At 38.0% G+C, this 18,277-nt stretch overlaps 1 protein-coding gene across 3 annotated transcripts in view; it reads right to left on the reverse strand.

The window, feature by feature from the left end:
• Positions 1-1,611: 1,611 nt before the first annotated feature.
• Positions 1,612-18,277, reverse strand: part of il1rapl1a (interleukin 1 receptor accessory protein-like 1a) — a 72,334-nt gene continuing 55,668 nt past the window's right edge. Inside the window, exons 7-12 of one of the 3 annotated variants that reach the window (XM_056755564.1) lie at positions 10,843-10,975; positions 8,474-8,619; positions 5,331-5,477; positions 4,974-5,168; positions 4,357-4,401; positions 1,612-4,135 (exon numbers count right to left, since the gene is read on the reverse strand). In XM_056755564.1, coding sequence (XP_056611542.1) covers positions 3,411-4,135; positions 4,357-4,401; positions 4,974-5,168; positions 5,331-5,477; positions 8,474-8,619; positions 10,843-10,975 — 1,391 coding nt within the window. In that variant the 3' untranslated portion in view covers positions 1,612-3,410. The remainder of the gene's footprint in view (positions 4,136-4,356; positions 4,402-4,973; positions 5,169-5,330; positions 5,478-8,473; positions 8,620-10,842; positions 10,976-18,277) is intronic. The other 2 variants (XM_056755565.1, XM_056755566.1) reach the window with 2 other exon arrangements.

Genomic DNA, 18,277 nt, shown 5'->3' on the forward strand with positions numbered 1-18,277 from the left:
GGGCGGGTTTCAGGCTGGAATGAACAAATTATTATTTTACAGAAAATGGATGTAAAACAGCAGAAAATATGTAATGGCTGTAGGTAGTGTTTTTAAAATATAGCCTTTCTTCTTTACCGTCTGTCTTTTCTCGTTGAAGCAGTGCATTAATACACATTGTAAAGAACTTAAAATCTTAAACACTGTATGATGCAATGACTACATGTGGTGCAGTGTGTAAAGTGTCGTTGTTTGGCGTTGTCACAATGATTTTCAGCCGGTCATAACGCCGGTTTATCTAATTCACAGTTTCACACTGTACTTGATTCAAATAGATAGTGCATATTTTTTAACATGTTAAATCCTTACAAAGCTTTGAAACATATTAGATTATAGTCAAACTGAAATTGTTCACTTATAGCTCCACTTGAAGTGTAATAAATGCTGTAAATGGACATGAATCGTACCTGCATAAATAAAGCATCTTCAGGTTTCTTCCACAAGGGGGCGTTTTGAGCCGGCTTAAAGGGAAACGTCACCCAAATATGAAAATTCTATCATCATTTATTCACCCTCAGATTGTTCCGAACCTGCATACATTTCTTTGTTCGGCTGAACACACACACAGATATTTAGAAGAATGTCGGCTCTCATTCTCCATTTACTGCCATAGGGAAAATAAATACTTGGGAAGTCAATGGGGCATGAGATCTTCCAAATAGAAATTTTTACAGGTTTAGAAAAATCTGAGGATGAGTAAAGGATGACAGAATTTTCATTTTTGTGTGAATTATCCCTTTAATCAAACCTCAAGAGACATAAGTCGGAATCATAAACATGTATCAGATTGGTTATCTAAACCTACCTAAGAATTTACTAGAAAATCTGCTACATTAATGTGCTGGAGTTGCACATCATATGCTGTATTTGTGGTTGAATATACATATATTTTGTCTTATGTGTACATATCTTTATTAACAGTTGTGTTTTATAAAGGCTTACATTTTCATTTACATCATTTTTATTAACTATCTTGGTGTCTGTCTTTGCCATTCTGTACACAAAAACCCTTGTGTGAATTCATTCATTATTTCAATCAACCATTGATGACTGATGAATTTTTTCTAACCTATGACAAAGAAGCTCTAGTAGATGTGTGTTTTCCCTAAATTATATTCATATATTTCATACTTATCATACTCGATTTATAAATTCATAATGTTATTTTTATGACATACTGTACTTACGTTTATAAATTAAGATTGCATTGTAGGCTTAATATTTAATTCATTTTGTAATTGTGAAGGTTCTATATAGCCTTGTCTTTATTTAGTTTTTGGTAACTCTATAAGGATCAAAGTAAAGACTGAATTTCTAGAAATTAAATCTTTAAGTTTAGTGCTTGCAACCGGTCTTAAATTAAGACGTTTTAAAATCTTTGTGAAGGAAGTCAATTAATATCAATTTGTCCAAATGATCTAATAATGCAACTGATCATGGCCATGCCACACATATTTACATTAGTAATACAGAAATAAGTACATATATTTTCTCATTTGTTTTTTATTTAAAAAAGTGAATTGATATAACTAAAATTCAATTTTGTTAAACAAATTTAATCTATTCATCTGTAGCATTCAGTACTAAGTAACTTGCTTAAAAGTGCAAGGGGGATTATTCCTTTCAGCAACTCATGTGAACCTAAAACAAAGACCAAAAGATCAGGGCTGATGTTAAATGGTGACACCTCTCTAACCATGCATACATACAAACACGCAAACACACACAAAAATCTTTTAGTGGTTTGTGACTTTACTGTACACAGTGAGAAACAATATAAAAGAAAAATGATTGTGCCTCTAGAGAGATTACACATCTCTCTGTGATAGCTGTTGTTCATAATACAGTAAATATTCAAATCAGGATACACAACTAGTCTCTATGCATACTCAAGAGGTAAACATTCATACATAATTCTAATTCATTTTATAAACAACCTTTTTTTTTGCAACATAATTTGCAAATTTTTCAAATAAAAAAAGACAGAAAGAAACTTACAGGAATAGTTCAGATTTTTTTACAGTTAGACCTCTTACTGTAAAACGATTTTATTTTGACTTTGTTTCTAACTTTGTTCCCCCCCTTAAAGTCAGTACATGCTGCCATAAGACAAGATACAACAAATACATAATGTTGACTTTGGGCATTTATTAAACCATATGGTGTGTTTTATGTATTCAAGCCGTGATATTTAGATTTACACTCTGTGACAGAATGTACATTTACAGGCCTGTGTTTCCCTGTGAAACATGCCAGCATGTATCTGAGTTACACAGTAGCTGGAGAGAAAAAGACAAGCATATATCCAGTGAGTTATGACATTAGACTGAGAGTTAAACGGATTAGAAATGTGAAAAGGTCTGCCTGTGAACCACCCAAAGTATCAATAAATGAAACCCAATAACCAACAGAAAGAAACGAAACATAAAAATGCAATCGGTTATTGTTTCGTAAGTTAACATAAAACATTTCAGGGGTTTTCCCCATAGATGAGGACAATATAGTAAACAGTATAAAATATCCAGATTCACAAATAAGAGTCTTCAGTCCCATAGTCCCATGACCCTGTGATACAGTATTAGAGAGAAACAGCACTCTTCAGATATAAAAATAGATTTCTCATCATTTAAAATCCCCTTTAGTATTTGAGAAAGGGTGCTGTTCCTCCTGCACGTTTGCTGAGAGAAGACAGCACCGCCTCCATCAACCCATCCTTTAGGCCTTCGTATATTTTGCATAATTTGTGATATATTTTCTTTTTGATAAATCTGCAATTAAAACCATTAATACGTACCTTACGTTGGACAACGGAAACGGAGACGGAACGAAACGCAGTAGCTTTCGAGCAAAATGACAGTAGTTAAATCATAGGCTATTTCAGTCCATCTTCAATAACAGGTAGAAAAAAATGCATCTCCATCAAATGTCCACGTCCAACTTAAAAAAGGAAAAGGAACAAAGGACAGGAAAGCATTGAATGCTAAAAATAAGGATGGCGAGATCAAACCAAACGAGAAGACGGGAAGACGGTGGTGCTACAAATATAACACTAACATCTACACGAGACCCTGTATACCTCTGTGTGGTGTGACTTTGAATGCTCAGTTCACGCCTACAGTCCCAGCAAGATAAAACTGGTATGGCACTATGTAATCCCTCGCTGCTGGAGCAATGCCCAGAAGAAGATTTAGCGGGTAAGACGTCCTCAGACCCACTTACCGTAGACAGAATGATCGTTTTGCTCACAGGAACCCACTAACCTCGGTGTGTCCCGTGCTGTATACCTGCCACATGAGCGTATTAAGTCTCCCGTGAGCCCGGTCTGGATACAGCAGCTTAAACTGGACATGCTTTTCGTCTTGGTCCTGGTATTACCAGATAACACTGGAGATGCTCGTCTCTCTTGGCAGCAGGGGGAGCATCGCGTTGTTGCCATGGTGCTCGTCCAGGCTGTGCTGGGGGCGCAGGGTCTTGTTGTTGACGGGCCGCTGACCATTGAGGAGGGTGAGCGGCAGGTTGCAGTAGGTGTGCTGGGGCGGCAGGGTGCCTCCGGCCGTGAAGGGCAGCTCGTAGTCGTAGGTGCGGTAATGCGAGTGTTTCTGCCGTGCCAGCGAATGCGAGCGGTACGAGCTCCTAAGGGACGGACGCAGCTCGGGGTGAGCCGGCGCCATGGCGGCGGACGTCGCCGTGGCCATGGAGATGGCCGAGACGGTCTGTAGGTCGGCGAAGAGGGTGGGTTCGCCGGTGTCCAGCGCGTGATTGGTCAGGGTTTGCTGGGGTCGGCGGTAGGGCATGGTGTAGCGAAGCTGCTTCCAGAAGCGCGAACCGGGCTTGTTGCTCTGCTGGCCGTTCCAGTGCACCACGCTCAGGCATTTAATGGAGTGTTTTAACTCCTCCACCTCTTGGTAGTTAATGACTCCTCGCAGATCGGCACACTCGATTAAGATCACTTTGACGTCCCCTGAGACCAGAGCGTTGCGCAGACGGGACTCCAGCTCAAATATACTCCATCCGCGACGCAGCACGTAGCTCGGGGTCAGTACGATGATCAGTCGTTTACTCATGTCTATGCAGCGAGAGACGTCCTCTATGTACGCTACAGGACAGAGAAACAAGCAAGAGAGCGATCGTGAGATGCCACGATTCAGATTACAGCCGCTGAAAAGACAGTAACAGACAAAAGTAGACGGACACACGAGACGCAACAACCGCAGTCACTCATGAACAACACATTGACCAATGCACATGCAGAACTGTATGCGTGATGCGTGCGATGTGCACGCGTGTCAATGACTTTGCATTAAAAGAAAGCTGTACCTCTAAGAAGATGTGTGTCATCCTGGTAATGATCACTGCTCATACCTGGACATAGACATTCAGCTTTCAGACACAGCACACATACAGGGCAAAAACACTGGACATGGCATCAAATCATGATGCGAACATACAATGTCACATAAACAGATGGCTCGCAATGAACAAATGACAATATTTGGGAGTTTGAATTCATCCACCAAATCGAACAGAAAGTTTGAACTGAGACTAAATTAAGTTTTGTATTCTTTTGACTCTGCTGTTTTCTAGTTAACATAAGGCTTTCTGGTCATATTACTGCAGATGAGGAGGTTTAATTAGATTTTAATTACAAATGATTTAATTACTTAGCAGCAGACATTAGAAGGCAAGGTAAACCCAGCGCACCCATGTTGTGTTCATGAGCTGAAAATGATCAAAGAGTTTTCATTAGTTCTGTATAATTAGTGCCGTTTCCGAAATCTCTGTCTAAGGTGTTTTCTTTCGTGACCTGTAGTTTTCCTACAACCTCACCAGCAACGAGGCCTGAGAACTTCAGGCATTTTGCAGTGAACATGTGAACATTTTTTAAACATTTAACGAGAAAACATTTACAAACACACTAACGCGGACATACGCACACATAACACACGTTCTGCACATACTGCTGGTAGGGATTAGATCTCGGTCGGGGATGAAGAGTTTGTAGCCGTAATGTTTCTCCAGGACGTCCGGGAGGATCTCCAGAGCAAAGCGCTCCTCTTCCTGTATTTCCTGACCCCACTGATCAAGCTCCACCTTACTGTAGGACAGGTAGGCGTCGTATTCTTTGTTTTCTGAAGGAAGAAGCAGTTATTGAGGAAAATGAATTGAAATAAAAACCAAATGTTTTAGGAAAATTGGAATGCTTCTGTTAAGGGAAGTCTGCAGCATTTAATAGTGGTTGCTGCAGTGCTATACTCAATAAGTACAGTAGGGGGAGTGTGTGCGGCGTTTACCTCCATCTGTGTCTTCTCCACCAAAGTGATGCCTATAGCAGAGCAGCAGCTCGATCCTGTAGCACTTATATATAGACAACAGCAAAGCCAAGAGAAGAAGAATCGCACCCAATCCACCAGCCAACTCCACTGTGTACATTAGCTCTACTGAGAGAGGTGAAACCAAAAACAACAGAGAGAGAGAGAGAGAGAGAGAGAGAGACAGAGAGAGAGGAATATTAGAATTTTAAAATACAACTATATTTTAACAATTATTTCTCAAAATATACAAAACATTCAAACTAACATATCTCTTTTTTTGCATGTACAGTTACAAAGACAACACCAAATCATTCTCAGTACACAATACCTCATTTACACCCCAAACGTCTAAAAACATAAACAGTCCACTAACTTGTAATAAGCAAACTACACCCAGTTTTTCTTTACTGACATTGTTTTCATAAAAAATGTATACATATAGAATACATAAAAAATTTGCCAATCATGAAATTTTACTTAACCAACTTGCAAAAACACTGCAGCAGCTGTTCTGTAAAGTGATAGATTTGGTACCACAGTACTGTATGATTACCATATCGATGTACCATAGTATTTTTTATACTGCACCATAACCTGGCAATCGCAATTGCTATCATAATTATTTCCAAAAAACATTTTACTATGTCTAAGTTATGTAGTACAGCTTTGGGGAAAAATCTCATATGATCAAATTTCTTTTTTCTGAAATACATGTAAAACATTAGTAACATTAATGTTTTCTTTGCAGTTTTCGAGAACTGAAAACTTTGCATGAAAAATACTGGACTAGTCAAATATGAAGGATGCAAACAAACTCAATAAAATCTTTTTATTTAGCATATGGGAGAAATGTTCACAGAGCGAAGCAAAAATGATCGTTTTACACATACCTAGGCCTTTCTATAGAATTTGTGCAAACTGCTGTCCCACATAAAATAACACATTTAAAAAGCTTTCAAGTATTCGAATCTTCTATAATCTATTGAACAATAATATGTATAATATCAGTAGAAGAATAGATTTAAAATCATCATTTATTGGGTTCCCAAAAACCTAAATTTCAATTTATGAGCTTAGATATTTTGTGCATTTTTTTCTATTGTTGTTTTAAAGAAAGTGAAGTAAAAAATATACAGTATTTTATTTTTAAATGATTAAACTTTAAATAAAAAAAATGTGCCTTCATTTTCATGTCACTGCAGAAAACGTGTATGTATTAGTCCATTGGCTGAGACTGATTTTAGCCACACCCCTACATTTTTGATCAAGAATCATAACTGTGTCCCTCTCTCTAATAGCTACATGGTGAGTACATCAGTTTTATCATTTTGAAGTAAATGTGTTCAAAAGTCAGAAAATCTGTGTGTTACTTTAAGGAACGTCAACACCAAACAACTTTTTTCTGCAACTAAGCAACTTTTTTTTAACCGCACAATAACTAGATACACATTTTTTCAGAAGTTTCCAAATCTGATTTTGAACTAATTCTATAGAATGGTTGACCAATAAAAAGTAAATTCAGGAAAAACTAAAAAAATTATAATTAGGAGACCTTAATGTTTCAGTGGTCTCCTAATTTTCTCCATAATTGCAAATATAATAAAGACCAGCAACATATGAGTTGTTTTGGATGCTTGTCTCCAGCATGGACAAAATATTGCCAGTTCACAAGAAAGGCCACCATGACTATGCCGGTCTATCAACAGATTACCGCCAAACCAGCAAAGAAATTCATGCTGCGCTAAGCTGGTCTTTTCAGGAGGCTTGATATAGGGGAAGCTCAATTCACACACCGAATTCCTTCAAACAAATGAACAAAAGGAAAAGGCAGAACCACATACACGAGGGGAGAGAAATAAGAATTGACTTCAGAATGATTAAGTGCTAATGATGTTCATATCAGCCTCTGTGTACCAGCAGTGCTATAGCTAATGGAGGAAAACACACAAAGTACACTCAGATGCTTCAGGGATGCTGAAAGATTCTCAAACCATACGTGTGTGCGTGTGCTTAGCAGTGAGCTGAAAGAGAGTGTGTGCACACCAGAGATTGTCTGTGTTTGTGTGTGCTTTGAGATTATCGGCAGGAATGTGTGTATACGGCTGAGACGAGTTGAAAGAATATGAATGTGTGTGTATTCATTTATTTGTGTGCGTGTATGCGTGTGTGTGAAAGAGAGAGAACAGTCGAATAGTTTTGATTTGGGCTGAGAGGGAGAGAATATGTGTGAACTGCTGAAGCTGTCTCTTCCTCTGAACAGCCTTTAAAAGAGAAGATAGGATGCCTTCAAAGCGGCTCTCGCAAAAAGAGAGCGAATTTTAGATGCTGATGTATTTCCCTAAAGGAGAGAAAGAAAGACTGAAAAGGGGAAGGAGACACAGGAACACGCTGTGCTGTTTATGTAAAGAACTCCCATAGCACATTGAAGGAATGGTTCGCCCAAAAACCAAACTTCTGTCATCATTTACTCACCCTGATGTTGTTGTAAACCCATATGACTTACTTTCGGAAGTGGAACACAAAAGGAATCATTTTTGGAAATGCCCGATATGCTCTTTTCAATACACTGAATCAGACAGTGACCAAGCTGTCAGGCTCCGAAATGTTCTGTAAAGTAGTCACATGGGATATTTTCAAAGTCTTCTACAGTGACTCTGTGCAAGACTGAAATTCCTAACATTGTTTACTGAAAATCTTTTCCTCCGCCGTAGCACTCAAATATCATTGCGCATGCACATATTTAAACATTGTGCACCAAACAATACGTGGATGTGTGAATGATATTCGAGAGCTTAGCCGGAAATGATTTACAACAAATAATAAAAAACGTCAGTGATATTTTTTTATTCCTCACACAAAGCTGGCTTTACAAGACATAAAGAATAAATCACTCTATGGATTTGATGGTGCTTTTTAATCATTTTTAGAGCTTCGTAGCCCTTGGTCACTGTCTTTCATTGTATATGAAAGATCATATACATCATTTTTCAAAACAACTGTTCCTGTGTTCCATAGAAAAAAAGACTAAATTACAAGTTCTTTTTTGGTGATGTATTCCTTTGCTGTTTGGATCATAATTGTGAGAATATGTGCCGGTGTGCCATGCTTTATTAATACGCTACCTCGTTTTCCAATCTGTATGCTGGCTTGCCGTCTCCCGTTGCCGTTTTCTGCATAACAGGAAAAATTACCCAAATCGCCATCCTCCAGCGAATCAATGGTCAGAGTAATGGACACTTCTTGTTCACCCAGGTGCTCCCTGATGGTCCTGGCAAAAAGAGCAACACCATGAGCTACTTATTACAGATGGTCCAGGTAAAAAACGATCGATACAGCCAGGGTGTTGTGGAATAAAAAGCAGTTTAATGAATTCATCTTTTGGGGATATATTTTAGACCGAACAGCTTGTAGAGATTACACATTTTGGAAGGACGAGCTTTGGGTCTGGTTGGCACCGAACAAATGGAGCTCTGATTTAATTATAACAACATGCATCCACTCTCTTGTTTGTCCCGGCCGAAGCATTTGAAACTGAAATTTCATTTAAAAGATGCTGACATTGCTGCTTCATAACTACATGTAAATGCAAATGCATTGGAGGCATGCTGTACGATACATTTCCTCATGTTATAAGGACGTATTCAGCACTGCTATGATCCAGCTCCTTCAGACAAGGGAATTAATAACAGCGTGTCATCGCAGCGACCGCCCCTGCTAGATATAAATAGGCTCATATACAAGCTTGTGATATCAGTAATTGAAAATGTACTGTCTACATCTCAGTGAGCATTTAAAGCGCAGTAGCGTTTGGATTTAATATGCCATTTCACAGTGGGAGCGTTTTTAAAGCAACTGTTTTTTGAATGCCCTCTAAATTATACTTTGGTTTTATAGTAATGATACGATTATCAACAATAGTTGATGCTGTTGATTTCTAAAAAATGATTAGCAGTGAAATAAGTCAGGTGTTTTCAAACTGAACTGGGACCTGCTTGTGGGTCACATGGTGTGTTAAGGTGGGTCGCGCAAAGGCTGTTGTGGTACATAAAACATAAAAACAGTTTCATTAATGACTAGCGATTTGGATATTTTATCATTACGAATGTCGGTATTGCAATTAAAGGGACAGATCACCCAAAAATGAAAATTCTTCATCATTTGATCACCCTCTCGTCATTTCAAACCTTTATGACCGTCTTTCTTCGGCAGAAGGCAAAAGAAGATATTTTGAAAATGGTGGTAACCAAACAACATCGGCTCCATGGACACAAAACCACAGAGAAATTTCTCCAAATATCTTCTTTTTAGTTCCACATAAGAAAAAAGTGTCATATACAGGTTTTGATAGACATAAGAGTGAATAAACAGAATTTGTATTTTTGAGTGAACTATCCATTTATATATTACATAACTTGTATTTAATTTGTATAACAGCAACAACAAAAACAGCCATTTATTCAATGTCTATAGTTAATGAATGAATTTTCAATTTAATTAAAAATTCTTGAAAATGAAAATTTGGAACCCCTGGCTTGATACAAGGACGACAGCAGTATTACTATGGTGCATTTCCAACAAACACAGTATCACCATGGTGCTTTTTAATAGAAGTAAAGTATGTGATTTTTTTGTATCCCAGTTAAATGCACAGGGACGACTTTTAGTCATTTGAAGGCCTACGTTCTGGAAAACCTGTTTGTAAACAGTCATTATTTATGTAATTATATAGTTGTTGGATTGTGGTACAAAAATGACTAAATTACTACGTTGTTTTACAAGATGATTATTGTTTCCTATCCTAGAAGTTTATTTTCTGTCATAACTAGGCCCAGGTGGAATCTACACACATTTGTTTAACCTGCAGAATTCCACACCACGAATTCAAACATCATAACACAAGTCCAATTGAGCTATAATCACTTTCAGCTATTTTTCAGCAGTCCCTCTGTGTGAAGCTGCCCATGACTGAAAGCACTGAGAGAACTATTCCAGTTATTACAGTTGACTCACAATGCCATTCATTAAGATTGAAGCTATCAAATAGCTCGCAGTAATTATACCCATGTGGTCCTCTTTCAGTGCCATTTCTATTTCAAAATCCATCTATCAACTAAGACGGCAATGAAGAGAAACCTCTCTTACACCCGCCAGAAAGTGAAAGAAATGACTAATACTCTTTTAAATGCTGTAATGAGTCTGTTTCTCCATACTGTGATATGTACAGTATATTCATACAGAACTGTGTACTGTTCCGATAAGCTCATTTCTACCCTGCAAGACATCTTTGGTAAATAAGACAAGAAAAATCATGCCTTTACCAAATTTTGCTGATGGTTTAAGGATTGTTTTTATAAGGGTCGATTCCTTGATGTTTAACTTGCATGCAACGCTGTTTGTGCTCATGCACTATTGCTTTTCGGTATGATGTCTGTGTGGTATATTCATAAATCATCATTCTTTATCATTTGCGGTTACCATTGTGTCATCTTACTTTATTTCGCTCTCTCGAATGCGACTCTGGTCCATGTCTTCTATGAACTTCTCTCCTTTCATCCAGTAGACGAGCGGACTGATGTCACCGCTGTACCCGAAGAATGCTCGACACGTCAGGTTCAGCATGCTTCCTGAGAAGGGCAGACAGGTTTGCGATTACACATTGATACAAACATCTTTCATGTTTTTTTGTGCTGCTTTATGCAACCGTTCTTTGCCTGGGGCTGTTGCCTTCTGTAAGAAAATTCTGGGCTCATACTGTGCTTATGAAGCCATAGATAATTACTTGTTTCCTGCAATGGACACTAGGGGGCCTCCCTGTGGTCAATGGCAACTGACAAGCTTTCTCACAACGGTGTGCGCTGGAGGAAAGAAATCGGAAGGACAGAGAAAATGTGTTTTTTTCCATGTAACATTATGTACTTGAATACTATTTCTTTCAGATATCATTTTATAAAATGTAGTTTTCAAATTTCATTTATATTTCTAATGAACTCATTGCGATCTATTCAATCTAATCCTCTATGGTGGAGCATGGATTATTCCTGAAATTTAATTCAAAAGTACCATGGAGAATCACAGTTAGGGTTTTCCAGATGAGATTAATCAAATCTGCAAGCCATAAACTCTACGTGTGTGTTTCAGATGCATATTGGTTTAAAGGAACAGTTCACCCAAAAATGAAAATTTCAAGAACCAAACAGTTCTTGGCCCCCATTGACTTACATAGTAGCAAGAATTGCTTAATACATTTTAAAAATGTTTATAAATGTTTTGAATAATGTAGAAGAATTATGGGTCACTATTGACAGCCATTGTAATTTTTCCTACTATGGAAGTCTATGGTGGCCAAGAACTGTTTGGTAACAAGCATTCTTCCAAATATCTTTCTCTGTGTTCATCCGACCAAAGATATCGAGGTTTCAGACACGTCTTCATTTCTTTCTTTAGTTGCGGATGAGGTAGCTTTTCTGCATAATGTTGTGATGTTTGTCAAGTGTTTGACATTAATTAGGCATGTCTTTAGACTGCTAACGAATAGGGCCCAGCACCAGGGAAGATCTTCCTCCGGGCCTCCGAACGAACCAGAAATAGCGTCTGTCTCTCACCAGGATGCGAGTACATGTGGAGCATTTGATCAAAGAGACACTGAGATCATGAGTCTATAAAACAGCACCATGCCCACATACTGTACTCAAGTCACAGAATTAAACAGACGCTGGGTCTGACGTGTGCTTGTGCGACGTATGCTAATAAACACAAATTACATTTGTGCCATGTTATGTAGTATGTTTGTAGATATAAATCAGATTTGTATACAAGGTGCAATGTTGGTTGTACATACACCTATTCTAAATAAATGAACTCAAGCAGCTGATCTTTGAAAATGGACTAATATAAATAAATCATATTTATTCAGCCAATCACAGCCTGACCTGTCATCAGACCCGTAGTGGATTAACCCTCCTCCAACTCGCTCTCTCTCGACTGAATCTTGTCTCTTTACCATGCGGTTTTTCATATTCTTTTAGTGGCGCTTGCTAAGGCGAGCTTCAGTGTCACTATTGCTCACACTCAAGGTTAGAATTCAAGTATATCTAAAGTAATATCTAAAATCCGAGATATGTGGGCGGTCTCTTTTGACCTGGGACAGGAAGAAATCATCCTGAACACCCTAGCAACCGTACTACAGCATACTCAGAACGCATCAGCAATAGCACAGCAACGCCCTGGCATTCAGTCAGAATAACTTAAAATTTAGGTGGCGACATTTGCACACTCTTACACCAGCTACAATTTCTTCAGAAATATTGTTCTGATTCTTTTTTCTCTCGTTTCTCTCGTTTCCAGGTAGCTTGACCCCCTTATTGTGACAACTGCATCCAAGCTTTTTAGATTATTTCTAAAGCCATGTTTCCATCCACCAATTTTAATGCATATTTTGGAATATGGCATAAAATGTATGGAAACACAAAGATGCGCATACATTTTGAAAATGCACATAAAGGACTAATGCGCTCAACTGAGTAGATACATTTTCTATTCGATAGGAAGAAAGGCGAATAAACCAGGATGGAAACACATTTAATGTTAGGTAGACTATCTCTTTCGCCAGTCTTAAAAGTCTCCCATTGACCGTTCAGCATTCAGATTCTTATAACTAACAATAAATAATTCAATATATGCATTTGAATATTGTGATTGGTATTTTCTTTCTTGTATGCATTTAACTGCTAGGAATACTGTAGTCATGTGTCTCACACAGTGTCATTACAAGAGCAAATTTCCTATATTCAGATCCATAATCCGAAATCTTACCTTTCCTAACACATTAACACTATTTCGTTTTTGCCTTGTAAGCACTGGTATTGCAAATCTCTTTCTTCGTCTCCTCCACATTTTTTTGCAATCAATACGCCACAAACTGTTTAATGTACATTTTCCTTTCCAGCTTTGCACACAGTGATTGAATAACCCTAAAATGTAAGATTACAGCGATTTAACACAGAAAAGAATATTCTGCATTAAAAAACAGCGATTATGTCATGGTAGCCTAATATTTGCATATACATTGTAATATATATGCATGCTGAATTGTGATCGGTCTGTTCCTTTCAATAGGCTCTCTATTTACCCAACTACTTTTAAACTTCAAACATGATGTCTTTGCATTACAGATACATCAAACACGATACAAATCCCGTGCTGTCTGTCATGACATGAACAAAGTCTAAGTGATCTGATGAAGCATACCATTTAAATAGAATAAAAGCACAAAACTTGAGCTTTTTCACAGTATTCTATTGTTGCCTTGCAAGCACTATTGTTTTCCTCCTCAAAACGTCCTCTGTTCCCCCTTTGTCTTCAAAAGCTTGTTCTGCCTCCTAATCAGGGGATAACCCGCCACAAATATAGGCTCATTTTGCAATTTCACCGCATCATTTAGAAAATAGCTTAGAGCCGCAGATGTTTAATAACGTCGTCCACCAGAGGGAGCTCTGAGCCCTAACCAGCCATTTTGCTGAATCCCCCTCAGTGTGTGTGCACGTGTGAATGAAAGGCGTGCAAGTTTAGCGAGTGTCGCGCTCCATTTAGCGACACTGCGGAAACATTGACCGGGCATTCTCGTCAAACACCCGTTGCGTGTCTAAAAACACCACACGCATCCTTGAACGACTGGAGACTTAACACGCCAACATTCTGACCTTCACTCAAAATTCACTTTAGTCACGAAAAAAAGATTCTGCATTAAAACACAGCTAAGGCCACCGAATCCCCATTCTCCCCCCCCTCCTCTAAGGCTTCTGCTGATTTGTTCCTCAACCGTGCAACCCAATGGGGACATATAAGACTTTAATTATCTGTAGGCCTATAGAACAGGGCTTTGTGAACAGGTACTCCTCCGCAAATCCTTTCATACTCCTTGTCCTCCCCTCATCCTTTCTTTGTGATGTCATAATAGAGGCCCAGCCTCGACTCTCTCACACCGAGCCCGGGATGTTAAACGCGTGCGCGCGCGCATTATTTGACACTTATAGAGTGCGCAAATGATAAAGAAAAGACAATTAGAACAGTTTAATCCAGTTTTTGGAGCTCCCGGCACATTTGAATTGTAAAGGGAGATTCGCGAACAAAGAGAAAGTTTTCTATTATAAAACAGACTTGCACACAACAGTTCTAGATAAGTAGGATGTTAAAACGGTCTTTCAATACAAAAGCACACGCGCACACACACGACATACTGACAGATATGTCCCCCCCACCCTCACACAGGCTGAATTTCTCCAGAGAGTGTTTCAATCTCCCCAATAAATCCGAATCCAGATATATCAGCATGTCAGCAGGCCCGCCGTTCTTCCCTTTCAGCATCCTCTCTCCCTCCTGTCTGTTTCCTCAGCTGACAGTGGGTTCAAACTCGCTCGGACCCCTGAGAGATCATGTGTGGTGTTGGTTAATCTCAGCCGCAATTTCACAACGATACGTGGCCACAGTACAAGGTAGATTAATTGAGGTGGGCAGGAGTTTAAATCACATTTTAATGGAATTTTCATCAGGCGAAACAGACCACCATTACACCAGGGCGTTATGCATTTCAAATTACAGAATGGTTGATTGACAGGTGTGTCTGATATCAAGGATGAATCAGGACGGATAGATGCTCCCTTCCAGACACCTCGGATTTAGGATACCTCTAACGTCTGGTTTAAAACCATTAAAAGTATTTAGTAACATTACAACATTGATGTTATCAAAATACATTTCAAGTATTTATTAACTATAAAAGAGCATCCTTCCAGAAAGGATTGGGAATGGGAAATATCCTAAATCCGAGGTGTCTGGAACGTTATTTGACGAAGTGGGTATTTTGTAGGAATTTATATAAGCACGTTGGTACATTTTAGTAAAATCAGCTTTTGCACCAGTGATGATACATTTTAGGGATAAGGCTTTTTTATTGTTTTTTTCTAATAATCGTATTACTTTCTATGACTCACATTGCATTAATTGATACGACTTGGCCACCTCACAGTCTCAAATCCAAATGTTTTCATCAGTTTACAGCAGTATTTAACACTGTCCATTTGTAAGCCAATGATTCAAACTGAATGTTAAAAGTAGGTCCAATGAAGAAATAAAAGTGTGGGATTGAACAACATAACAGTGAATAAATAAATCCTCACCTCGCTATTTCTTTATACTTGAATTTGATAGATCTGTTCCCTTATTTCCTCATCGTCTTCAGTTTCGGCTTCATAAGAGCCATCCATGAGGGATTGTTTAGTCAAATCCCCCAATGTACTGATAAAAAGTCTGGATATGTGACAAATTGCTCAAAGACGGACACACATAAAGTGTTTTTGGAGTGCAAATCAGATTTGATCAGATTATTTCTGGGGCTCCAGTTTAGGAAGTAAGTTAAAATGACAGTTGTATATGTAACTTTCAACAGTTTCAAGATGATTGACCGTGAAACACTCTGTGTTTGACACGTGTGTGTACGCATGCGTTAAATACTCCTTTTTCATTGTATGAGAGTATTAGTCTGTTCACAGATTGACAGGTGGTAAGCAAATGGTTTAACGGTACGGCTCACGCTAAACCTCACTAAAAGAAGAAAGACAGAGTGATGTGGAATGTCAGATGAAAGGATTTCCTCCTACTAAAGCAAGGACGGAAAGGACGGAGATCAAACATTTTACAGGGATGCAGAAGATATACAGTCAAAGGTTAAGCATCAAAGAAGAGTAGATAGATGCAAGTAGGTGATGTTGCACAGAGAAAGAGAGTAAAATGTCACTTTTTTGTTGTGCCTTTGCCAGAAAAGGTTGGCTCTCTTGGAAATGACTCAAACATCCCTTACATTTCTGGGTCATTTTGCATTAGTAAACGTCTCTAAATTGCCATTTCTGTCATTATACTGTTCTCGAAGCAAACTCAGTTATTCTTCAATTAGATAAGATGAGGATGTTGCCCAAATTATTATAGTTTACTAAAATTATAACTATAAGAACATTTATGTTAAGAAAAATCTAAAAAAGTATGTGCTTAGTATTGATTTAAAAATATTGAGTCACTATGAATTTAACTGGAAATAAAACTAAACTGCAACAAAGTTAAACAATTAAACTTATATAACAAAACATAAGAATAAACATATAGCCGGGGAAAAATTAAGAGACCATTCCAAATTTTCACTTCTAGATGTATTATGGCCATTTCAGTAATTTCAGTCTGTTAAAATACAACAAAACCAGACCTCAGAAGTAAAGTCATCCAATGTGAAACACACTGAGAACATGACAAGACACATGAAATCTAATAAAAATCGAACTTTCTCTAACTTTTCCTAAATACTTGCTTAAAAGTGACTATGAACTTGTTTTCTTTGCAGTATGTAAGGTCAGCACAAATACAGAGCATCTTTTCTGTTATTTTGACCCCTACCCATAAATAGCAAATGTAGAAAAACTGTATTTTTATTTTGAAATGGTCTCTTCATTTTTCCCCAGTTAAAAAACAAACAAACAAGAATTTGCATGAAAACTAAAAACATAAAAATAAAAGACAATTCAAAACAATTAACTAAAAACTATAATAACTCTGCTATGGCCAAAATATTAGCGGGCATGTCTCAAGTTATCACAAGCAGCTATTCATCGTTAGGCCGATTCACAATCAAGAAAGTATACGAGCATCAACTATTTTCTGTGGTAATGAACATTGAACCATTAATGCTGTCGATTGAGCTTAATTTGTACTGAACCTGAAACATTCCTTTAAAGGGCATGTTAAAAACCGCCAGTGCATGAAAGGTCATGATGACTCTAACAGGCACATGTGCTTGATTAGATCGTGCCCTTGTGGACTCGGAATATAGGACAAAGAACTCTAGAGTGAATACTTTAGAATAAAGAAAAAGACAGTTTGTTCTTATTAAGTCTAGTCATTCCTCTTCTGCTCTTTTCCTCAAATTGAACTGCACATTTGAATGTGACTTGGATGGACTGATCAAAAATGTGAATCGGCTAATTAAGAACTTGCTTCTCATTGGCTGCTACAATCTCTCATTTGCCTGCTGCGCATTAAATAGCAAAGTTTAATAAACAAGATTAGATTTGAACGAACAGGAAATGGCATAAAAAATTAATCATTTAATCCACAGCCGTGGCCTGATAGCTGAAAATGGGCTTGTAAACCGCAAATATATGGTTCCAGGCTATTTAGCACAAAATCCTAACAATGGAAACACAGCTTTTTTACATGCCAACTGTTTTCGTTCTGTTCCTTTAAGGATATCAGTGTCCAATCTTACCCATACCCAATAATAAATTGCAATGTTTATTTAGAGAAATGCCCTCATCTCTCCGATGGTTGCTTAGCAACAACGGTATTATTTTGGGCAAGGGTGATTAATATTAAGAAGTGTTCTCTGAATACCTCCGCAGAAATCCTCCCCACTTCTCTGTTAATGTGTGTGCATTTGTTTGTGTGTGCTTCTCCGTTAATGTGTGTGTGCGTTTGATTGTGTGTGTGCCATCTGTGTGTTCTTCCTGTGGAGGAAGAAAATCAAAGATATACAGTGAATACATTTCAATTGTTATTTTCGGTTCAGTAAAAAAACAGTTGTCCCAAAAATGAAGATTCTGAAAATTATTTATTCTCCCTCATGTTGTTCCAAATTCACTCTCATCAAATCCATTCAGATCCATGTACTCAATACAGTTTTGATTGGATTTAGAAATGTTGTCTCAGTCCAGCATGTGTTCCATTCTATTAGTTCATCTCAAATGGCACAGACACAAAGAGACAGGACTAGAAAGGTCACAATATTTTCTTTTCATGTTGAATGCGAGTCAGCTCCTCCCTTTTAAATCTCTTATTTCATCTCTCTACATTCCCCCTCTTTTCTTTGTTTGTCTACGATATTTCAG

The sequence above is a fragment of the Triplophysa dalaica genome, chromosome 8, assembly GCF_015846415.1.
Source record: "Triplophysa dalaica isolate WHDGS20190420 chromosome 8, ASM1584641v1, whole genome shotgun sequence".
Lineage (NCBI taxonomy): Eukaryota > Metazoa > Chordata > Actinopteri > Cypriniformes > Nemacheilidae > Triplophysa > Triplophysa dalaica.